Source organism: Myotis nattereri (genome assembly GCF_964212035.1).
Source record: "Myotis nattereri genome assembly, chromosome: 2".
NCBI classification, from domain to species: Eukaryota; Metazoa; Chordata; class Mammalia; order Chiroptera; family Vespertilionidae; genus Myotis; species Myotis nattereri.
This window is the reverse complement of record NC_138076.1, coordinates 28,836,423-28,861,147: the sequence shown is the minus strand read 5'-3', so window position 1 is coordinate 28,861,147 and position 24,725 is coordinate 28,836,423. Positions and strand designations below refer to the sequence as shown.

Below are 24,725 nucleotides of genomic sequence, written 5' to 3'. Positions count from 1 at the left end.
CTCCTCAGCTCCCTTCCTATTCCCCCAGGACTCCTCAGCTCCCTTCCCATCCCCAGGACTCCTCAGCTCCCTTCCTATTCCCCCAGGACTCCTCAGCTCCCTTCCTATTCCCCCAGGACTCCTCAGCTCCCTTCCCACCCCCAGGACTCCTCAGCTCCCTTCCAACCCCCAGGACTCCTCAGCTCCCTTCCCGTCCCCAGGACTCCTCAGCTCCCTTCCCGTCCCCAGGACTCCTCAGCTCCCTTCCCACCCCCAGGACTCCTCAGCTCCCTTCCTATTCCCCCAGGACTCCTCAGCTCCCTTCCTATTCCCCCAGGACTCCTCAGCTCCCTTCCCGTCCCCAGGACTCCTCAGCTCCCTTCCCGTCCCCAGGACTCCTCAGCTCCCTTCCCACCCCCAGGACTCCTCAGCTCCCTTCCTATTCCCCCAGGACTCCTCAGCTCCCTTCCTATTCCCCCAGGACTCCTCAGCTCCCTTCCCGTCCCCAGGACTCCTCAGCTCCCTTCCCACCCCCAGGACTCCTCAGCTCCCTTCCTATTCCCCCAGGACTCCTCAGCTCCCTTCCTATTCCCCCAGGACTCCTCAGCTCCCTTCCCACCCCCAGGACTCCTCAGCTCCCTTCCTATTCCCCCAGGACTCCTCAGCTCCCTTCCTATTCCCCCAGGACTCCTCAGCTCCCTTCCCACCCCCAGGACTCCTCAGCTCCCTTCCTATTCCCCCAGGACTCCTCAGCTCCCTTCCTATTCCCCCAGGACTCCTCAGCTCCCTTCCCATCCCCAGGACTCCTCAGCTCCCTTCCCACCCCCAGGACTCCTCAGCTCCCTTCCCACCCCCAGGACTCCTCAGCTCCCTTCCCACCCCCAGGACTCCTCAGCTCCCTTCCCACCCCCAGGACTCCTCAGCTCCCTTCCCACCCCCAGGACTCCTCAGCTCCCTTCCCACCCCCAGGACTCCTCAGCTCCCTTCCCATCCCCAGGACTCCTCAGCTCCCTTCCCGTCCCCAGGACTCCTCAGCTCCCTTCCTATTCCCCCAGGACTCCTCAGCTCCCTTCCCGTCCCCAGGACTCCTCAGCTCCCTTCCCGTCCCCAGGACTCCTCAGCTCCCTTCCCATCCCCAGGACTCCTCAGTTCCCTTCCCGTCCCCAGGACTCCTCAGCTCCCTTCCCGTCCCCAGGACTCCTCAGCTCCCTTCCCACCCCCAGGACTCCTCAGCTCCCTTCCCACCCCCAGGACTCCTCAGCTCCCTTCCTATTCCCCCAGGACTCCTCAGCTCCCTTCCTATTCCCCCAGGACTCCTCAGTTCCCTTTCCGTCCCCAGGACTCCTCAGCTCCCTTCCCACCCCCAGGACTCCTCAGCTCCCTTCCTATTCCCCCAGGACTCCTCAGCTCCCTTCCTATTCCCCAGGACTCCTCAGCTCCCTTCCCACCCCCAGGACTCCTCAGTTCCCTTCCCGTCCCCAGGACTCCTCAGCTCCCTTCCCGTCCCCAGGACTCCTCAGCTCCCTTCCAACCCCCAGGACTCCTCAGTTCCCTTCCCGTCCCCAGGACTCCTCAGCTCCCTTCCCGTCCCCAGGACTCCTCAGCTCCCTTCCCACCCCCAGGACTCCTCAGCTCCCTTCCCACCCCCAGGACTCCTCAGCTCCCTTCCCGTCCCCAGGACTCCTCAGCTCCCTTCCCATCCCCAGGACTCCTCAGCTCCCTTCCCACCCCCAGGACTCCTCAGCTCCCTTCCCGTCCCCAGGACTCCTCAGCTCCCTTCCCGTCCCCAGGACTCCTCAGCTCCCTTCCAACCCCCAGGACTCCTCAGTTCCCTTCCCGTCCCCAGGACTCCTCAGCTCCCTTCCCGTCCCCAGGACTCCTCAGCTCCCTTCCCACCCCCAGGACTCCTCAGCTCCCTTCCCACCCCCAGGACTCCTCAGCTCCCTTCCCGTCCCCAGGACTCCTCAGCTCCCTTCCCACCCCCAGGACTCCTCAGCTCCCTTCCTATTCCCCCAGGACTCCTCAGCTCCCTTCCCATCCCCAGGACTCCTCAGCTCCCTTCCTATTCCCCCAGGACTCCTCAGCTCCCTTCCCGTCCCCAGGACTCCTCAGCTCCCTTCCTATTCCCCCAGGACTCCTCAGCTCCCTTCCTATTCCCCCAGGACTCCTCAGCTCCCTTCCTATTCCCCCAGGACTCCTCAGCTCCCTTCCCGTCCCCAGGACTCCTCAGCTCCCTTCCCACCCCCAGGACTCCTCAGCTCCCTTCCCACCCCCAGGACTCCTCAGCTCCCTTCCCACCCCCAGGACTCCTCAGCTCCCTTCCCGTCCCCAGGACTCCTCAGCTCCCTTCCCGTCCCCAGGACTCCTCAGCTCCCTTCCTATTCCCCCAGGACTCCTGCAGCTCACTTCCAATTCCCCAAGTCCTGCTTCCTGGCTTGAAGGAAGAGCAAAGGCAGGTCGCTGGCCTCCAGCCTCCTTCTAGGCCCTGGGGCTCAGTTCTTTTTGGGTCTCACCTGATATCACCTGAGTCAATGTAATGGCCATTCTCAACACCCCTTGGGACACAGGCTCTAAGGTAGCCCAGCATTTCATATTTATCCATTTTTTTCTGGTTATTCTTTGGGTCAGAGCATCTTACAGGTTCCAGATTTCTCTTGCAATATTAATTTTTTTAAAGTAGTGTCTCAATGATTGGAGCACTCGATGGAATATTTCGTTTTTGTAGAGTTTAATTAACAATTAAATACCTTGAAGGTTTTTAATGTCTGTAAGAATTTTCTTTCTCCCTTTCTTAACTAATTTTCCAATTCTTTTATTATTTGAATGTGAGTAACTATAGATTCTATTTTCAGGATAGTAAGTGCTTTATTTTTTACTTTACATCCTTCGATTTGTTACATTTTAAAATAAGCTTTTTAAGTTAAATCCTCCTTAAATTAGATTGCAGTAGTTTGCGTTGGGGAGTTTCCTCACTAGATCTTTCCACGAGGTCCTCCTTTGTTACCTGTTCAGTTACTGTTTTTTGCTGAACCTGGAAGTGTTAGTGGTATCATGAAGAAATTCTGATTTTAAAGCATCTATAATAATCTATAATAATAAAAGCGTAATACACTAATTAGACTGGACAGCCAAGCAACCTTCCAGACAACCACACTATGACACCCACTGGCGCCAGGCCAGCCAAGGCGGGTGCGATGTGATTGGTCGGGGCGAGCCATTGCCCCATTATAGCCCTGTAGAGGGAGGCCCAGGCCACTGACCGGTGGGCTATGGCGGGTGGGCGGGGCCTCCCTCTGCAGGGGCGATCAATCGAGGGGCTCCTGGACTGTGAGAGGGCATAGGCCAGGCTGAAAGACCTCCCCCTCACACCCCGCATGAATTTCGTGCACCAGGCCTCTAGTTAAATATAAATATTCTTCATGTTTTAGTTTTTCAGAGGAAGCTAAATAACTGGTAGACCCTCTGTTTCTGCCACACCCACACTGCTTGCTCCAGAATTTCTTGCACATAGCTCAAGCACCAGGTCAGTACCCCCCACACCTGGGGCCAGGTTTAGCTGGGTGGGTGGGGCTAGCATCCCCGCTTGAGCTGTCCTGTGAACTGTGGGGAGCAGATGGCCTGTGCCAGGCAGACAGTGCTGCTGCACTAGTGCAGTGAATAAACTAGACTCTTTTTCAGCAGTTGATCTGGTAAATCTGAGTGGTCTGGAACAGCGGTCGCCAACTGGTGGTCCATAAGGTATGAAAGGTTGGTGACCACTGGTCTGGAAGGTCCAGAGGAAGAGAAGCAAAGGAGGGCTGGGCAGCAGAGCTGCGAGGTTTTCAAATTTTAGCCCATTATAAAAAATGGAAAAAAGACTAGCTGCTTCTGTTCCCCTCTGTTGGCCTCCCCTGTGCCTAAAGGGACTCCATAACCCTAGGGCTCTGGGCTCTGGGGGTCCTAGCAGCAGGTGTCTGAGAAGAAAGTTTCCTCACATACTCTGTAGTCATGATGGGGCTCACTGTTAGAGGTGTATGGGAGAAATCTTTAACTTCAGTGACTTTGTTCTGAAAAAGCCTAATCTGAGACTACATTATTTATGCTTTGCTTTTCAGCTATTTATCCAATAAACGATATGTGACATTTCTGAATTGCTAAAAATTTTCTATAGAATAAGAGTAATGTGATTTTAATGTAAAATGACAGTGAATTTAAAGTATCAGAAGTTCTTTTGAGTAAGCTTAATGGTAATCCCACTTGCCCTTTTATTCTAAATCATTCAAGAAATTTATTACAAATATTATTCTTCTTAATCAAATAACCTTATCAGTTTCAAAGTTTTGAGATTCCTGTTCTGCGTTTACAAAAACAAGCAAAACTCATTAGAAATTTGATAAGTTGGGGAAGTTGTGTGTGTGTGTGTATTTATTTATTTTAACCCTAACCTGAGGACATGCTTAGATAAAGGAAGAGAGAGAGAGAGAAACATTAATCAGTTGCCTTCCGTACTCTTCCTGACCAGGGATCAAACCCACAATCCAAGCTTGTGCCTGACCAGGAATTGAACCAGCAAGTCTTCAGTGCACGGGAGGATGCTCAACCAAACTGAAATACTCAGGCCGGGTGGGGAGATATATTTTAATTAATGTTGGAATAGAAACTTTTCAAATAGAAACTTTGGGGGAGGGGTTGTGCTCAAAGTATTGAATTTGCTATTGCTCTAAGTGAAAAGTAACCTAGGGTTTTACTGTAGCCGAGTCATCCTGAAAATGATGACTCTGGCTCTGTTTTAGGGCATTTTCTAGTTTTTTAAAGATATGAAAAAATGTCATGGGCTTGGTTTCTTGCTAAGCAATGTAAATGGTGGTCATTACACGTAATAAAGATTTAGTGGGGAAAAGTAAACATTTATGTAGAAATTTTAAAACTCTATTTTGAGGTGATTGTAGATTCTCATGCAGTTGTAAGACATAATGCAGAGAAATCCTGTAAACCCTTTGCCCAGTTTTCCCCAATGGTAGCTCCTTACAAAACTAGCATAAGCAGGAAATTGCATTGATATAATCCACCCCCTTAGTCACATTGCACCAGTATGACATGCATGTGTGTGTGTCAGGATCTGTACAGTTGTATCACATGCATAGATTTGTGTGGCCACACCACTGTCAAGACACAGAACATTTCTGTCCCGCAGGTCCCTCCTGCTACCTTATTATAGTCACTACCACCTCCTCACTCGTCCCTGACAACCACAATCTGTTCTCCAGCTCTACAGGTTGTCATTCAAGAACGCTGTGCAAATGGAATCGTGCAGTGCGCCTGACAGGCTTGAGATCTGTTCCAGGTTGTATGTATCAGTAGTTCAAGATACAGAAACTTGAAGAATTTGTTATAAAAATCCCAAAAGTGTCTTTTTAGTAATGAAATATAACAATAACAAAATAACCCTGATGCTAAAAATGTTTACTATTCACTCAGGAAAAAACATGTTACAAGTTAGTAGTCCATAGGATTTGGTAGCCAAGTTTGAAGGAAAAATGAGTTTATGAAAAAGGAGTGATTCATATTTTAAGGGTCTATAAAAAACTTCAGTTTCATGTTGATGATTTAAGCTTGTTTCAGTGGAAATATTAGTTTGACTACAAATAAATTCTCAAACATTTCTCATAAAAATTAATAACTCCCTTGGGTATTATGGTTTAGAGCAGTGATGGCGAACCTATGACACGCGTGTCAGAGATGACACGCGAACTCATTTTTTTGGTTGATTTTTCTTTGTTAAATGGCATTTAAATATATAAAATAAATATCAAAAATGTAAGTCTTTGTTTTACTATGGTTGCAAATATCAAAAAATTTCTATATGTGACACGGCACCAGAGTTAAGTTAGGGTTTTTCAAAATGCTGACACGCCGAGCTCAAAAGCTTCACCATCACTGGTTTAGAGGAATAGCTATTTAATTTCAGGGACTTGTTTAAGGAAGGAACCAGGAATTAAAGAAGGGGTGTTAGTCACACACAAACTATGCAGCAGGCTATTTTTCTGAAGTTTGAAATCCATAAAAATCACTTTGGTGGGGAAATGGGGGGCACTAATGAAGCATCTGAAATTGGTTCTGAAATATATCTGTTTTGGTTCTGAAATATACTAAAAGTGTCTACTTCTGAAGTAACGATTCAATTCTTGCTCTCCCTTTGTACAATAGAAGCTTAGCAATTAAATGAGTCATTAAACTAACAGATCAACTATATTGCTAGGTATTACTGTGATTGGTTAATCGTTTATTTACTTTTAAGGTGGGAACATTTACTTAAAATTGTATTAGAACTGTAACAAACAGCAAGTTCTCATTTATCCGGTCTTATTAAGAAGTGAACTGTTTTAGGTAAGTGAGTTCTTGTAACATTAGGAGCTGAAGTATCTAAAAATGTATTGAAATTGAATAGTCTCCTGACTTTTTTAACCAGAATATAGTCTTTTTTTTTGGTGACTTTTCATTGTCATTCTGAACCTTGGTGGCTCTCCTAGCCTCAAGTAGTGGTATTTTTAGGATCTGCTGAAGTGCACAGAACAGTTCGGCCCTCACCAGGTCACCTGGGCTGCTAGTCTTTGCTGAGTTCTTGTGTTTCTTTTTCCGAAGCTCTGTTTTGTCTGCACTCTCTGTTGGCTGTCTTTCTGGGTTTGGTCAGAATTCTAGCTGTAGAAATACCACACTTTTACATTTGCTGCATTTAATCTGCTTTGCCTGGGAAACCACATTAAACTGATTAGAATTAGGATTATCAGTGAAATTAAAGTATCACTAAATATTTTAGTAAACAGAGCCTCAGGTAGGGGAAATATTGGTTTATTTTACAGTTGAGTAAGAATTCTTGACATGATAATGCATTGGATGCTACTATTAAGAACGATTAGATGGTGTATGTGAATGTTTTATTTCCTGTGTAAAATTGTGTTTTGTTTTCTTTTTTGGCCTATGCTCTTGTGCCCAGGGAGCTGCTAGCTGCCAGGTTAAGTGGGTATTTTTAGGGTGTATCTTACTGGCCTCTCTTGCATTTGTTACTTTGTCCTTCTTTAGTCTATTCTACTACCTCTGAGGTCATTTTTTCTTAGTGACGTTGCTGCCACGGCTGCCTCCTGCTCCTTGATAAAGCTTTCCTGCCCTCTAATCTGGACACCACAGCTGCAGCTCCCTCTGCTGCCTGTACTGAAACCTTCAACTTGTGTGTCCAGGGTCCTTTCTGTGCTTCAGTTGCCAGATAAAATCGTACACATTGATGGAGGCCTTCCTAAAGGGATGGAGCCTGAATTTGGATGATTGGAAATGTTTAAATGTTTTATAAAGCCCTAGAAACCCAGATGTGATTATATTTGGAGATTTTATTGTCTATCCTTTATATCTCATTAGCACTTAATAGACTGACTTTGGAAATCTATTAAAATTCCAACTGATTTTGGAAAGCAAATGATATGGCAAAGCAAGCTAATAGTACCTCAAAAAATATCATGTCTGGAATGATCTGGAGCAAGCTTCCCCCAGTGGTTCACTGATTTGTAAAGTGTCTGGTCTTTGATACATGAGCCTCTTACATAGAAGTGGTTTTGTCTTTTGCACTTGGTAGACTTAGTAGATACATGAGGCTGAGTTTTCTTCTTTAAAAATATTTCTTTTAAATTCAGACATAACCGTTAGTCCCAGTTCTTACCAGGCACATACTTTAACTTTCAGTATTTGAATTTAACCTCAGTGCAATAAATAGTGCTGATGTTAATATTAATATAGGAAAAAATAACTTTTTTCAGAACAGTGATAGTTTTCTGGATATAATTATTTAATACTTTAACTCTGATTTCAGTAGTGATGAATCATCATTGAAGTATATGTGGTAATAAACCTCTTTATTTTTTTCAGCTGAAAATGTGTATCTAAAATGCAAGCTCAGCTTAGCAGAAATCTGTGGCCTGCCTTGCCCTGTCCTCTAAAACTGGATCATGAAGGTATTGGAAAAAAATTACTTCTGGATGTTGCTCCCATTGCTTCATTTGATAGCAAATGCTGCGGAACATGAAGGGGTAGCGAAACACGCCATCAAGTTACACCGCGGCAAGGGGGCAGCCATCACGCAGAGGAAGCAGTGGGTCCTAGACAGCTGCAGGAAGCTCTCCGGCCTTCTCCGCCAGAAGACCGTGGTTCTCAACAAGCTGAAAAGCGCCATCAGAGCCGTGGAAAGAGACGCCGGCCTGTCGGATGAGGAGAAGCTGTTCCAGGTGCACACGTTTGAAATTTTTCAAAAAGAGCTGAATGAAAGTGAAAATTCCGTCTTCCAGGCTATCTATGGGCTCCAGAGAGCCCTGCAGGGAGATTACAAAGACGTGGTGAACATGAAAGAGAGCAGCCGGCAGCGCCTGGAGGCCTTGAGGGAGGCTGCCATAAAGGTTAGCCATCTCACTCATTTACGGAAAGAGCCATTCGCACTCTGAGCTGGGCAGTAGAGGGAAGGGGAGATGCAGAGGGGCTGATGCTCAGCGGGGGTGGTCTGCCGGGGGCCCCTGTTCACAATGATCATGCCCAGGGAAAATCTCTTGTGTAGGAGAATCTTTTCCTTTTGCATAATATCTTAGCGAAGTTACGTTTTACCACTTCTACAAGGAGTCATCCTCTCATGCTTTTCTGTATTGTGAAATACTTGGGTCATTGAAATACTTACTGAAGTTATCCCATAACCAGTGGTCGGCAAACCGTGGCTCGCGAGCCACATGCGGCTCTTTGGCCCCTTGAGTGTGGCTCTTCCACAAAATACCGACTTCTGCGCATGGGCCACGAAGTTTCAGTCACACTGTACGTGCGCGCCCGCACGTGGTATTTTGTGGAAGAGCCACACTCGGGGCCAAAGAGCCGCATGTGGCTCGCGAGCCACAGTTTGCCTACCACTGCCATAAACTGATGTGGAAATAAATATATTTGTAACTGCAGTCAACATTTTGAATTTCTAACAAGAATTACTTTCTGTGTGAAGGTTGACTTTCTTCAAGGATTTTGATGAAGTATACTTTTAAAACGAGAAGAAACTATTACTGTGCCAGATGTGATATTTATTACGTAATCTCTTATAGCCATCATTTAAGCCATGTATTAGGTGCCAGGCACTTAAAATATATAAAATATAATTTCATCTTCATAGAAAGACTATGGTATTATTACATAGCTTAAAAAGTAGAGAAGATGCAGATTTATTAAACTTTCTTTACCAAAGTATGGCATTTTGGGTAGAAATACAGTCATACGCCACATAACAGTGTGCCCTTCAATGACGAACTGAATATAGAATGGCGGTCCTTGACTTTCCCTAATTGACGGGAGCTAGAATAATACACTTATGAGCAGGAATATTGGATAGAGTGTGTTGGTGTGGTTGGACCAGGTACCTGAATCGAAGTGATATTCTGGTTTATTTTTTGATAAACCCCATTCTTTATTTCTAACAAATGAATAGGAAGAGACAGAATATGTGGAACTTCTGGCAGCAGAAAAACATCAAGTCGAAGCCCTTAAAAATATGCAACATCAAAATAAAAGTTTATCCATGCTTGATGAAATTCTTGAAGATGTAAGAAAGGCAGCTGACCGTTTAGAGGAGGAAATAGAAGAACACGCTTTTGATGACAATAAATCAGTAAGTAGCATTCTAGAACCACTTCCTCTTCACCTGCTGAGCTGAGCTGCTTACTGAAAGGATGTGTTATTGAAATGGTTTGCATGTATATGTTTAGTATAGATCAAAAACAAAGAAAACTAAAATATAAAAATAATTTGGCTTGGTGCTGCAGAAGTACACTAGTTACCCTTTATTTGCTCATGTTTTGTCAGTCCCCCCTCAATGGCTCACCTTTGTTTCCCAGTTGTGCCCTCAGGAGGATTGGGACTGTTTTCAAGAAGGCTTGCTCTGGACAGTTGGGTTTCAATGCTAACTGGCTGGAGGAGCAATAAACTCCTTATAGGAAATGATCTGCATATCAGAAGCAAGACTTTAGGCTGCTCACTGTTACATGTTCAGGATTCTTTGGGGGAATAAGTGAGATTAGTGTCGAAAATGGTGAGTCTTGGCCTGGACTCAGAAATGGGTTAGGTAATAAAAAGGAAAACAAACAAAAAACCAGAAAAACCCAACAAATTAGAACAAGCTCAGAGGAAAAAGGTGGGAGAATGAAAATTGAGTGAAAGGAATGGGGTGTTTTTAAAACTTTCTAATTATGGGATGGAGGAGAACTCATAAGCATTTTAAGGGGTATGAATTTTTGAAAAAAACATGCCCTTGAAAGTAAAACACTCATTCCCTTTAATCACTGCTCCCTGAACACTCTGATCTCCTAAGCGCGGCTCGTGAGCTACACGCGGCTCTTTGGCCCCTTGAGTATGGCTCTTCCACAAATACCACGTGCGGGCGCTCATGTACAGTGCGATTGAAACTTCGTGGCCCATGCGCAGAAGTCAGTATTTTGTGGAAGAGCCACACTCAAGGGGCCAAAGAGTCGCGTGTGGCTCGTGAGCCGCGCTTTGTGGAGCCGCAATTTGCCAACCACTGTCCTAGGGCATCAGGATTCCCCTCGCTCCCCCCCCCCACCCCCCCACCAAACAGCTCTCAAGATCTGACTCTACCTGGGCTCAGCACAGGCCCCATAGATAAGGGCTCAGTCCAAGACTGTCCCCTCAATGTCAACCACCGACCCCAAGTCTCAGGTTGTCACCTTGGAGGATCCCACAACCCTCCTCCACGAGCTCCATAATTTGCTAAAGCAGCTCACAGAACTCAGGAAAGCAGTTTACTTACTAGATTGCTAGTTAAAGGATACAGCTCAGGAAGAGCCAGATAGAAGAGGTACATGGGACAAGGTGTGAGGAAAGAGTATAGCGCTCCCATGCCCTCTGAACCCCGGTCTTGAAGGATATTCAAGGAAGCTTCATTATGTAGGTTTGTGATTAATTCAGTCTCCAGCCCCTCTCCCCTCTTGGAGGTCTGGGTAGGGCTGAAAGGTCAACCCTCTCATCATATGCTTAGTTCCTCTGATGACCAGCCCTGTCCTGCGGTTATCTAAGGGCTTTCCAAATAGTGGCTCACAAATATAAATTCAGGTAAGGTTGCTAGGGCTTGTGCTTAATAATAAGATACTTCTTTCATCTCACTCGGGAGCTATCTCAGGAACCAAGGACAAAGGACCGAATATAACAAGAGATGTTCCCATCGCTCATTATCACTTAGAGAATTACATGGGTTTGGGAGCTATAAGCCAGGAAAGGGGATGAAGACCTATGGGGCCGGCAAAAGTGGGTCTACAGTTCATATGGAAAAGTCATGCAGGCTATGATTATGCTATTACAAGAATAAACTGCATGATGTACTCACAACTGTAAACCTACTTTTGCCTACCCCTGTATTTTTACACATCACAGTGTCACCTGCAGAATTAGGTAAAGTAGGTATTTAGAAGTAATAGAAATCTTAAACACTTCCATCCTTAAAATCACTTTCGTAATTGAAAATTTTCAAATGAATGCTAATGAACATTTATTGATCTTTCTTCACATTTGACAAAATTCTAAAAACATAACTATTATTCTTCTGTGTAGAATTTATTCTCTAGATATTGAACTTGAAAACATTTTATGGGTTTTCATTTCATAATACTGGTTATTCTTACAGGTCAAAGGCGTCAATTTTGAGGCAGTTCTGAGGGTGGAGGAAGAAGAGGCCAACTCCAAGCAAAATCTCACTAAGCGGGAAGTGGAAGATGACTTAGGTCTTAGCATGCTGATTGACTCCCAGAACAACCAGTATATTTTGACCAAGCCCAGAGATTCAACAATCCCACGTGCAGATCACCACTTTATAAAGGTAGCCTGTCTGTCTGCTTGCTCTCCTCTCAAAATCATGTGCTGGGCTTAATTTCCACAACTCCCCTCCCAGCTCCTGGTATACATGGCAAATAAGATCAAGCTCTATATTCTGAGCATTATATTAGGGTATGCAGCCTTCTTCCTAGTAGAGAGAGTCTACTAGAATTCCTTATGTTTTCTGTGATTTAAAACTTTTAATTTTTTATTTTTCCCCAAAAGAATATTAGTAAAGCATTTTAATGTTTAAAATGAAAATTAATTTTGCTTTGGAGAGTTTGGAAGACTCTGAGTTATATAATGGGATTAAATCTTCAGCTATCTAAAAACGATATTCACTAAAATAGAACCTTCTTATGAAGCAGAGTTTTGGCTAAGGTATTGCATATGGCTTTCTTTAGACCGGTAGGAGGGGTTGCAGTGTGAGAACTGTCTCCTCCACCGGTGACTGGCATTCCAGACTGAGTTAGGTGCAGACCTCTGAACTCTAAGGAAACCATTCTAGAATACAGAATTATGTACAGGCTTGAAGTTGATGGTGTTATGGTTCAGGATCACTGTTTGGATTTGGACAGAAGTGGGGAGTAGATATGAGTGACATGGTTCAGCCTGCTCAGAGAAGGCTGGCAGAGTCTAGATAAACTGTCAGGTCTCTAGCAGAGCTCCCTGGCACAGGAAAAGAAACCCAGGCAAATAACCTACTTAGAGATGGTGTCAATACAGACAGGCTGAGAGGAAGATGGGGCTACTGTGAGGGGCAGACCCCGGTATTAATAGACTTGAATCATTAGGTAAAACTCAGCAGATTATATTGCCTTCCTTGGTTATGGCTGGAATAGCAACTGGGAAGGGCTGAGACTGCAAAATGAACACATTAATGCATCTGAATGGGTGCGGTCTCCACTATAAGTTACTCTTGTTCTTACCTTTGTAGGTAATACATAATTTCTGGGGAAATATTTTGAGACTATATGACTATTCTGCTCCTTGTCAAACTTTCACCAGTAGTTGTATTTAGCACCCACTGATGATTCTTGCCTAAATCAATTACAACTATGATGGTTATATTGACTTTATGTGGTGGGAAAACCAATGGAGAAGGTAAGTAGTTAAACTAGGACACCAGCTCTGAAGATTTCCCAGACTAGAAGACTAAATAGAGTGCTAGTGCTCAGAATTCTTAGAACACTATTACAGGATTTAAGCAAAACAGACAAATTTTGCTGTAATTGCTAGACCATTAGGAGCTAACCTCATCTACTCCTAGAATACATTCTGCATGTTTTCAACTTCTCTATAGTACACTGTAGTAGTAAAAATTCCCTCCCTTAGTTTCATCATCTGCCCTTTATTCTCATTCAGTGAAATCATGATACTATCCCAGCCTGCTTTCTCCATTAACCAGCCTTTCTTGACAACTATTATCTTAAGTTTTTGTATTTCTTGTTTATTCTTGCATTAGGACATTGTTACCATAGGAATGTTATCTTTACCCTGTGGCTGGCTATGCACAACAATAGGATTGCCTACAATGTTTGGTTATATTATTTGTGGTGTACTTCTGGGACCTTCAGGACTAAATAGTATTAAGGTAAGAACACAATTTAACCATTGCAGTACCTGTTTAACAGTACATAAGAAACATCCATGAAAACATTCATAAAAAGTTTTGAACTTGAATTAATGAAGATAACAATTTCTTATAAATCATATTCAAGAAGATGCCCTTTAAAGTTTCATAAGAAAGCTCTAAACCAGGGGTGGGCAAACTTTTTGACTCGAGGGCCACAATGGGTTCTTAAACTGGACCGGAGGGCCGGAACAAAAGCATGGATGGAGTGTTTGTGTGAACTAATATAAATTCAAAGAAAACATCATTACATAAAAGGGTACGGTCTTTTTTTTTATTTCAATAGTTTTATTCATTTCAAACATTTTAACAAGAAGAATGTAAACACTAATTATTATAATTTGAAACTTCAAAAAATGGAGGAATCATAGCACAATAACATACCTTATATTGAAGATGGCAAAGGCAAAATAAAATTGCCTAACAAAGGAAAGGTACAAAAGCCTTTCAAATTAAACTTAAATATAATAAAATAATTTAAAACTAAAACAAATAGAAAAGAACAAAATGTGTAAACAGTAAATTAAACATTTTCTTTAGTGCAACTTCCAAATTATGCCCGGGACGTAGATGTAGATGGCAATGTAGACTGGGTTGAAAGGTTTTTGGTCTTTAAAACATCAACTTCAGTGGGAACAGTGTTGTTGGTCTCCTTTTTTAGCTAATGCATCAAAGTCTGGAGTTAGTTTTGTTGTGGCTATTCTCAGGATAGACCTGAGGTGTTCGTCAGTTAAGCTGGATCTGTGAGGGGCTTTGTTGATGTTCATGACGCTAAATGTCTGCTCACAAACATAGGTTGACCCAAACAGCACCAGTATCTTCTGTGCCATCCTCCGGATGTTTGGAAAAGTGGCTTCATTAAGTGAAGCATAAAAGTCTCTTAGTTCAAGAGAGCTGAATTTCTCCTTTAGGACAAAGTCAGACTGAAGATCGATGAGTTCCAGTTGCACCTCTTCTGGTGCTGTTTCAGGGTTTTGTGACAAAGGACAGGCCACCAGTTGAAGTGACTGGTCAATTTTTTCAACATCAGAAAACCGACGACAGAATTCTGCATGCAGGTCATCCAGTGATTTGCTGTATTTCTTCACATTTTGGACGGTCTCCTTCTGTGTGGCTAGTGTGGCAAAATGAGTGAAGACTTTGTCTGAAATTTGTCTGGAAAAGAAAATCAGCTTCGATTTAAAGGCTTTCACATTAGTGTACATGTCATGTACATACTGATCTTTTCCCTGTAGCTTCACATTTAGCTCATTCAAATGTGAAAATATATCTACAGCAGATGGAAAGTCACGCAGCCAATTCTTGTCACAGCTCAGTAAATTCGTCAGACTTTCCCTTTAATTTCAAAAATGCACCAATCTCTTCTTTGAGCTTCCACACTCGTTGGAAAACTTTGCCCAAACTCAACCAGCGGACACGAGAGTGGTAAAGTAAGTCGTGGTGATCCTCATCAGTTTCCTCCAGAAACTTAATAAACTGACGTTGCTGAAGTCCCTTTGCTCTAATGAAATTAACAAGCTTTACAACTGGATTAACAACATGATTAAGTTGTAATATAGACTTGCACAATGATTCCTGGTGAATAATACAGTGAAGAAAAATAACATCTTGGTTAGGGTTCTCCTCTTTTACTTTATCCTGAATTCTTTTTAGCAGTCCAACATTTTTTCCAGTTAAATGTGGAGATCCATCTGTCGTGACATTAGCAAGTTTACTCCATGGTAGCTTCATTTTCTCGATGACAGTAGACACCCGGTCATACAAGTCCTCTCCCCGTGTTTTTCCTTTCAGTGGCTCCATGGCTAAAACCTCCTCCGTAATTTCAAAATTGTCACTAATCCCTCGGATAAAAATTAAGAGCTGAGCAGTGTCCTTTACGTCATTACTTTCATCCAATGCTAGTGAATAAAACTTAAAGAACTCTGCCTTACTATTTAACTTGCTGGCCAAGTCTTCATCAATCAGTTCCACTGGATGAGTCACTGTCCTGCGCGATAAGCTGAGTTTTTCAAACTTTCCTTTGCTCTCTGGACACAAGAGACCTGCTGTCTCTATCATACATTCTTTCAAAAACTCGCCTTCAGAGAGAGGTTTGCTAGCTTTTGCTAATTTGAATGATAGCATAAAACTTGCTTTGGTAGTTGTCTCTTGAATTGCAGTTTGTCTGTGAAAGACATTTTGCTTAGCCTGTAATTTAGCCATCAACCTCTGTGCAGTAGCCTCCCCCGTTCTTGAGGTGACTGCTTGCTAGCATAGTTGCCATGCTTTGTGGCAAAGTGACGGCTGAGATTGTACTCTTTGAAGACTGCAAGTGTTTCCTGGCATATCAGACATACCGACATTGATTGGACTTCAGTGAAAAAATATTTTGTTGTCCACTCCCTCTTAAACACTCGGCATTCACTGTCCACTTTCCTTTTCTTTGGTCCACTCATGTTTAATATTGGGCTAAAACCAACAGTACCGTTCTCTTATTAAATTCTTTACTAAAATAAGACAGTAAAGTATAAAAACAAGTGATTAAATTTGCTCTACTATAACATTTTTGGTCTTCTAAAATATATATATATAACAGAATCATCTGAAAAAGTTCAGACATGGGACAGAGGCACACCCTGACCATACAGAACAACCCCTTTCCTCCATAGAAAACCTGTGTATCTTTCACACAGGCCCTTTGTTTATGGTAACACACATAGCTGCACATTGCTGTGTCTTCCAGACACACTTGTATGGGAGGTGCTAGGGTAGTGCAAAACATGGGTAACCAGTAGTTACCACTAGCACTTCCGTTACTGGCAAAAAACAGCCGCAGTGCACATAGTGTGAAAGAGCCCATTATCAATGTCAGATTGCATCCACTGGACTCTATAAAAACAACCAAGTGCCACTTTTAAATGCCCATTGCAACAGTTTTTCTTATTAAAAGCTGGAAATGGCAGGATATTTATATATATACCCCTACTGTGACAGCCTGGCAGAGCATTACAAAGGAGAAAACCCAGCATCTGGTGATGTCCTTAAGTACAAGACTTCAGGCTGTCATTACCAGGAAAGAGTTTCATCCAAGTATTAGATATGAACATTTGATTTTCAGTTTTTCATTTGTCCAATTACTTCTGAAACCCTGAAATTAAGCGATTTTGTAATAAAATCTTTAGTTCATCACATTTCTATACAATCTTTTTGTTCAACCCACTGAATTAGGGTTTGTTCATACTAGCCGTGCTGCCGTTGCAGTGTGGTGCAGTACTGCAATGCAGTGTAGCTAGGGTTAATGCAGGGTACACAGGTTTCCATCATGTTTGCGTTGATGCTAATGTGCAGTGGTGCATGTTAACACAAATGCCCTGTAGCACGCATTTTTACAGCTGAAAGTCTTTGCTGTTTTATTAACAAGTCATTGTGATGTACAGAATGTGGGAACAGGAAAAAATTGTGTTTGAGTAGAGCTCTTAATCTTACTTCAGAAAGGCTCTGATGCTGTGCTCTCCAGGGGCGTCTCCCTACATCACCACCATAATGTGTCTACGCATTCCCAGGGTGATGTCGGGAGACTCGTCCTTGGGCATTACAAGGAGCCTCTGGAAGATTGAGAGGTTGTTCCTTCTACTGAATGGGCGGATATAAGTCCGCCCACTCAGAAGAAGGAGCTGCGGCCGTGTTTCCGACGTTGCCATGTTAACACTGCTGCTGGTGAAGGAGCGGAGGGGAGAGCAAGAGAACCCTCCGCTCTTTCGGCTCCGCGGGCCGGATAGAACAGCCGAACGGCCGGATCCGGCCCGTGGGCCGTAGTTTGCCCTTGGCTGCTCTAAACCATAAGAAAGTAATTTTGTTTGTTAATGAATAGCGTAACTTGACTAGAGAAAATAACCCTGATCATGTCTTTAAATTATATTAGTCTTAAAGATTCTATTCCCAGTAGTTGATGGACTAGATTATTCAGAGACTGAAAGCAACTAAAAATGCTAGATTAAATGTATTTTTTAAAATTCTTAGTACATTGAAAACTGATAAAGTAGTGAGGAATTATTAACCATAAATGTGGGGTATTGTGAGAACCCCGAGAGACAATGAGGCCCTGAGGCTGCTTTTGCTAAAGGCTGTTTGCTGAACAAATTGAAGTGAGCATCATCTTACATTGACAGCATTTTTTTATAGAAAGGAGGTTCCCAGCATTTTGGGGGTTTCAAAATTTCTCACTTAAATACTCACAATTTGGACAAAATGGAAAGAGTGCGCCAAGAATAGGTGCCGTGAGCCCACACAGAAGGAACAATATTGGACGGTGGAAAATAGGCAACAGAATTTGCAGGCCTCACTGACGCTTCCCAGTTGGACAGAATAGGAGTAGGCAAATGGGGGAGCGTTGTGGAATGCTCCACTTGCAGCCTCATTTCCTTCTGCTGATTCAGACACCTGCATCAGGTCAAAAGGACCTCTGCGATTTACTCCGACCAGAAAACAGCAGAAGAGGGTGCAAAGAAATCATCACACCACACTAATTATTTTTATTTATTTACTTATTTTAATATATTTTTATTGATTTCAGAGAGGAAGGGAGAGGGAGAGAGAGATAGAAACATCAATGAGAGAGAATCACTGATCGGCTGCCTTCTGCACACCCCCTCCTGGGATTGAGCCCACAACCCGTGCATGTGTCCTTGACCGGAATTGAACCCAGGACCCTTCAGTCTGCAGGCCAACACTTTATCCCAGTGATGGCGAACCTTTTGAGCTCGGCGGGCCAGCATTTTGAAAAACCCTAACTTAACTCTGGTGCCGTGTCACATATAGAAATTTTTTGATATTTGCAACCATAGTAAAACAAAGACTTATATTTTTGATATTTATTTTATATATTTAAATGCCATTTAACAAAGAAAAATCAACCAAAAAATATGAGTTCGCGCGTCACCTCATAGGTTCGCCATCACTGCTCTATGCACTAAGCCAAACCAGCTAAAGCAGCGGTCGTCAACCTTTCAGACCTCACAGACCACCAGTGGTCCATGGAACACTGATTGGCAACCGCTGAGCTAGAGCACATCAAACTAATCTTAACAGTGGGTAAGATTAGCCCGGTGAGGAGAAGTTGTGCTCAACTGCTCCAAGCTAAAAGCCTGGAACCTTAGTGAGTGGTGGAATAGCTAACCAATGTGGGAGTGGCCTCATGGACTGGGCTCAGCTTGGCAGGGTGGTCTCTGGGAAGAATGGTTTTAATTTAACTTTTTGAATAGGTAATGTTCACATGATTGAAAACAATAAAAAGCTGTAAGTGAAAAAACTCTTCCTGTTTATGTCACATCCCTCCCTTTCCAGAGGATTTGCAAGCAATCACAAACACAGCTGTTTTCTCCTCCCCCCCCCCCTCCCTTAACAGCAAAGATAGCTCATAAGCAAAGAATTAAGGCTAAATAGATACAACTGGATACTATAATTCTTAATAAATCAGCTATACCATGGAAAAATAATGTAATTACAGTAGTCCAAGATAAAAATGCAAGAACACACTAGTCAAAAATGGGAGGTGGGTAAGAGGAAGTATAGTTGTACTAAAATATGTATCTTTTCCTAGGAGGCAGTTGATATGCTTTCATTTATTAAGTTGAGAAGTGTAGGTTTAAGTATGTTACTTTGAAGTCATAGGTTACAGCCTGATTTTTAAAAGGGATAAAAAATAAAATTAAAAATATCAGTCAGGAAGCATAAAAATCAGAAGACATTAAAGATGTTAGAAAAGGATGTCATAACAATAAATGTAAATAGAAAAAACTACCCTATTAAAAGATACCTATTAAAAAGTTTGCAGATAATATGGAGGAGAGTATAATAAAGATTAAGTCAAAACAAAGTGCTAGAGAGGATGTGGAGAAAAAGAAACCCTCATGCACTGCTGGTGGGAATGCAGACTGGTGCAGCCACTGTGGAACACAGTATGGAGTTTCCTCAAAAATCTAAAAATGGAACTCCCATTTGACCCAGTGATCCCACTTCTAGGAATATATCCCAAAAAACTAGAAACACCAATCAGAAAGGATATATGCACCCCTATGTTCACAGCAGCACAATTTACCATAGCTAAGATTTGGAAACAGCCCATCAGCAGATGAGTGGATTAAAAAACTGTGGTACATCTACACAATGGAATACTACACTGCTCTAAAAAAAGAAGGAATTCTTACCCTTTGCAACAGCTTGGATGGACCTGGAGAGCATTATGCTAAGTGAAATAAGCCAGTCAGAGAAAGATAAATATCACATGATCTCACTCATTTGTGGAATATAATGAACAACATAAACTGATGAAAAAAACAGATCCAGAGACAGAGAAACATTGATCAGACAGTCAAACCTCAGAGGGAAGGTAGGGGAGGGTGGGGGTAAGGGGAAGAGATCAACCAAAGGACTTGTATGCATGCATATAAGCCTAACCAATGGTGACAGACACCAGGGGGATGAGGGCATGAGTGGGGGGGGGGGGGCAATGGGGGGATAAGGACACATATGTAATACCTTAATAAAGAAATAAAAAGCAACTAAGAAATTAAAATTGAAAGGAGGAGAGATGCCAATAAAGAGGGCAGGATTCATAATGTTAATAGCTGACAAACAGAGTAAGTGTGCTGGGGTCAGGACAGCATACAGATGCATGAGAGCCTGTACTTTATTTTCAGATGTTCAGGGAACATTTAAAAAAAATCAACAATGAAAATCTCAAATGTAAATACATAATATAAATAGTATCAAATATAGTAGTATAAACAAAATTATCTACTATAGTAGTGGAATAACATTAAAAATAAGTAGCAAATGAAGGACCAAAACAAATATAGAACCTAAGAACACCGTATATCAAAACCTGTGGGATATGACCAAATGTGGCACTCAGGAAAAAATTCACACACTTAGTCACGCTGAAACCCAGTGAGAGTGAACCACTGAATTACTTCATCCTTAAACTCAGGTTTAATGCCTCCCCATTCCCCAAAGAAAGCTAAAGAAAGGAACTAATGAAGATAACAGATCAGCAGTTAATGAACTTTAAAACAGGTGAATTCATTAGCTAGTTCTTAGAAAATAAAACGATTCCTCCAGATAATCAAGAAAAAAAAAAAGGAAAAACCCCCACTATAATCTGGAAGTCCAGGTTATCTCAGATAGAGGAAATTCAAAGACTTACTTGTTTTAAAAATATACTTATTTGGGGATAGTCCCTATGTTAGTACAAGATGTTCTGGTAAATATACTAAATGTGTTAAATATGTTAAATCATATGTTTTGAAAATTTTCTTGTTTTTCAGTCTATTGTGCAAGTGGAGACATTAGGAGAATTTGGTGTGTTTTTCACTCTTTTCCTTGTTGGCTTAGAATTTTCCCCAGAAAAGCTGAGAAAGGTAAGGATTTATCTGTGTTATTGCCCCCAATTTAACATAATATGGTTTTGGTTTATTTACTATTCACATTTGTTCATGACTTGGCTGTCATTTTGCTGACCTCTCTTCCCATTTGTCTCCTTAGTTCATCCTATTTTTCTTTCACCTTGGTTTCTTTGGCCTCATTTTTTTCTATTGAAAGCTCCATTTGTCCATCTACAGATTATGGTATCACACAGAACAGTTGCACTGACTGCCTTAAAAATCCCCTGTACTCCACCTCTTCATCTGTCCTCCCCACTAATATCTAGCAACTGAATATGTGATGTTGGGCAGTGTTCTTTGTGCCTTGCAAGCTGGGGTCTGTAATGTCCCTTCAACTCTGACGTGGATCCTCACTTACCAGTCCCCAAGTCCCCCGTGTGGCAGCCCTGAAACTTGACATGCACCAGGAATGCATCCTATCCCTTTCTAGGCCCATGGGCTCGGATTGTAGAAGACTTATATCTTCTTAATCAACTACATTATTAATTGACACATTCCTTTTTATTTCTCAGATATAAGTAACTGGCAAAATGCTAGAGCACCTGAAGTGACTAGTGTAGTCGTTCTCACTTGACAGCGCTTCTGCTGTGTGGGTTGATTACCCAGGTGTTCCTGTCAAGGTAGAAAATTACTGAATAGGGTTTTCGAAATAATAATTGCTGGAAGGGCCCTCCGAGGTCTTCGGTGAAATCTCCTAAAGGTCTGACTAGAAACTATTCAAAAACATGGAAGTCTGAAAACGACTTATTTGTTGTCGCTGAGGAAAGCTGTGGTCTTTCTGTTCTGTCCACTGGTACCGTTGGTTGAGTCATTTATTTGTAAGTCATCATCCATTGCCTTACTTCATTCTTCTAGCTTCACTTAAACTGTTCTCTTAGCTTTATATCATAATAGTTCACCAGCTTTCGTCTCTCTAAATAAGTTGTAAAATAATGGAGTCAAGAGTTGTATTTTGTTCTCTTTTATTCCTTATTTGTTGTCTCAACAAACACTTGTTGGGTGTGATGTTCCAGACCTTTGGTAGCTTCTATGTATAACGCAATGTATACAGTCAGCATGGTCCGTGCCCTTTGGGAAGTTGTGAATGGAAGTTCTAGGAAAAGAAAGAGGAAGAAGAACTGGAGAGGGCAGTTTAGGCTGATGTGTGCATCTGGGTACACAAGGAGCAGGGTCTTGGCTGAGAGGTTTCTTGTCAGTGCTTCTTAGACTCTGATGTCCGAGGAGTGGCTGGGGCTCCTGCTGACCTAGAGCTACAGATGTGGGCAGCCTGAGGACCTGCATTTATGTGAGGGCAGGGTCCCACATTGGACAGGAAGTTTCTGAAGGATGCTCCCTTGGGTCTTTTCTGTCGTTCCCTCCATACCTTGCTTCTCAGGCTAAATAGATTCAAATCCTCTAGACCAGCGGTTCTCAACCTGTGGGTCGCGACCCTTTTGGGGGTTGAACGACCCATTCACAGGGGTCGCCTAAGACCATCGGAAAACACATATATAATTACCTATTGTTTTTGTGATTAATCACTATGCTTTAATTATGTTCAATTTGTAACAATGAAATTGGGGGTCACCACAACATGAGGAACTGTATTAAAGGGTCGCTGCATTAGGAAGGTTGAGAACCACTGCTCTAGACCAAGGTGTAGCAAGACTCCTGACAATAAAGTCTAAGGTTCGCTCTGGACCTCAGAAATTATTTAGTCTCACTTTTCTCTACAGATGTGGAAACTAAAGAAGAGAGATTGTTACCTATTCAAGGTGCACAGCCAGTTAGTGACGGGTTCAAGCCTGAACTCCAGGTGTCCCGTGTGGGCAGGAATACTCTAACTGAGGGCTAACACTACTTACAGAAGGGGCTACCAATTCCTGTGAACCCTAAAGTCCAACATGCTTGGCCTCCTTAGCTGCTGCAGCTGGCTGTGTGGGTATGCTCTGGTCCTTCATTGCTCCTTACCTGTAATATACAGGAAGAGGAAGAATGATTCGAAAGAGATTCGCTTTATGATAACATCACTGCCAAATATAAGAAGTCAAGAACATGAAATGTGAACTATTGAGGAACAGCCATTGTGGGGTAACTTGTGTCTTTCTGGAAGAGAGAGTGGGGCCTGGGGGACCAGAGTCACATGGCAGAAGATAGATTTGGCTCTGCATGGAGGGCCGAGCACTCCGTTGAGTGCGCACTCAGTTCAGTCACCTCTTTTGGTCTCCCTTCATTGGGACCTTATGGAGTTGGGAGGCTCCTGTAATTGATTTCCCGAACAGGTGGGCCAGCAGGCTGGCAGCGATCATGGCTGTGGTGAGCCCAGGGTTGGCTTCTGCTTGTTTGGCCGCAGCAGGAAATCAATACCAGCCTAGGAAGAGCTTCCCAGCTGCCCTGATTCCCAAAGAAAATGTCATTGTTTTTGCAAGTATTGCTTTAACCAAGAACCAGAAAAAGCTAACACTGTCTAGGGCACCCAGAGGTGAGGAGATGTGTGGAGACACAGCCGAGGTTGGCCAGCTGGTGGGCCCTCAGCGTTTGCCTTTGACTTCACTGTTCTAGAGCTGCGCTGAGCCATGCCTCTCCTGCCCCGTTCCTCTGGGCCTCCACGAGCTCTTTGAGTAGAGGGCCTGGATGAGGGAATCAGTTTTAATTGGGGGGGTGCACTGAGGAGAACAAAAGTCCTTTAACATAGAATAGGATGAGTTTCAGGTTCATTTCTTTTGTTAATATGTAATATTCACATCTGTATAAATATCAGACAGCTTTTATTATGTTGTCTCTTCAACCAGATTGAAAACCCCACAGGGTTAGAATCAAATCTGATTTCTTCACATTATCTATCATGTTTAGTGCAGTGTTAAGTGCATACCAAGGTGTCTATTCAATTTGTGATTGATTATCAGGCCATGCTGCCTGGGTTTATGTCCTCACATTGTCTTCCATGGTACCTGGTTAAATCACCTAACCTCTGTGGTCTGGTGTTTTCATCTAGAAATGGGGGAGACAATGATATCTACCTCTGAGATGTGTTCTGAGGATTAAGTTATGTGCACACACACATATATATACTCAGAGACATGTTTGTTTAGTTCCTGTAACAATACCGAGACCTGGGGAGGTCTTATGTTAGTTTTTACTGTCTCTATTGTGTTAACATTACGATGTTGGATTGGTGCTGATGTATCTACTGCAAAATTTCAGGCCTGCCCCATTACTGGGCAGTATGTATGTATGTGCTCCGCATAATGCTAGTCACTAAAATGTATAAATAAATGTGTTCTCTTTAAGGTGTGGAAGATATCCTTACAAGGACCATGTTATATGACACTATTGATGATTGCATTTGGCTTATTATGGGGACACCTTTTACAGATCAGACCCACTCAGAGCGTTTTCATTTCTACTTGTTTGTCCTTATCAAGCACACCCTTAGTGTCCAGATTCCTCGTGGGCAGTGCCCGGGGTGAAAAAGAAGGTAGGTGATGACCTCTTCTAAATATGTGTTGAAGCAGTACATATTTAATTGACTTAAATCCACTTCGAAGGCCTGTGAGAAAAACTTGCAACTCTTACTCCCTCCTTGGGGCTTTCCTAATAATTATGGACATTCCCTTGTGAATTGTCCCTGTAATCTCAGCTTCTCCAAACCTCCATTTGATTAAGAAAAAATGTCTTTGTATATGCTCACAAATTTAGAGTAGTTTGAGCAGCATTTTAGAGAAAGGAATCTACATTGAGAAATGTGCTGTGGGATTGGTGGGTTAAAGAGATGAGTGAGCTGCGCCAAACCTGAAACTGCCCGGCTCCAAAATTCTAATTAGCTGTGCTTATTGCCTACACTA

The 24,725-nt window shown here is 43.0% G+C and overlaps 1 protein-coding gene across 2 annotated transcripts in view; it reads left to right on the top strand.

Annotated features, from left to right (window-relative positions):
* Positions 1 to 24,725, top strand: part of TMCO3 (transmembrane and coiled-coil domains 3) — a 49,768-nt gene that overhangs the window by 1,395 nt on the left and 23,648 nt on the right. For both annotated transcript variants that reach the window (XM_081085055.1, XM_081085056.1), the window contains exons 2-7: positions 7,873 to 8,396; positions 9,455 to 9,634; positions 11,660 to 11,851; positions 13,313 to 13,441; positions 20,785 to 20,877; positions 24,172 to 24,358. In XM_081085055.1, coding sequence (XP_080941181.1) covers positions 7,953 to 8,396; positions 9,455 to 9,634; positions 11,660 to 11,851; positions 13,313 to 13,441; positions 20,785 to 20,877; positions 24,172 to 24,358 — 1,225 coding nt within the window. In that variant the 5' untranslated portion in view covers positions 7,873 to 7,952. The remainder of the gene's footprint in view (positions 1 to 7,872; positions 8,397 to 9,454; positions 9,635 to 11,659; positions 11,852 to 13,312; positions 13,442 to 20,784; positions 20,878 to 24,171; positions 24,359 to 24,725) is intronic.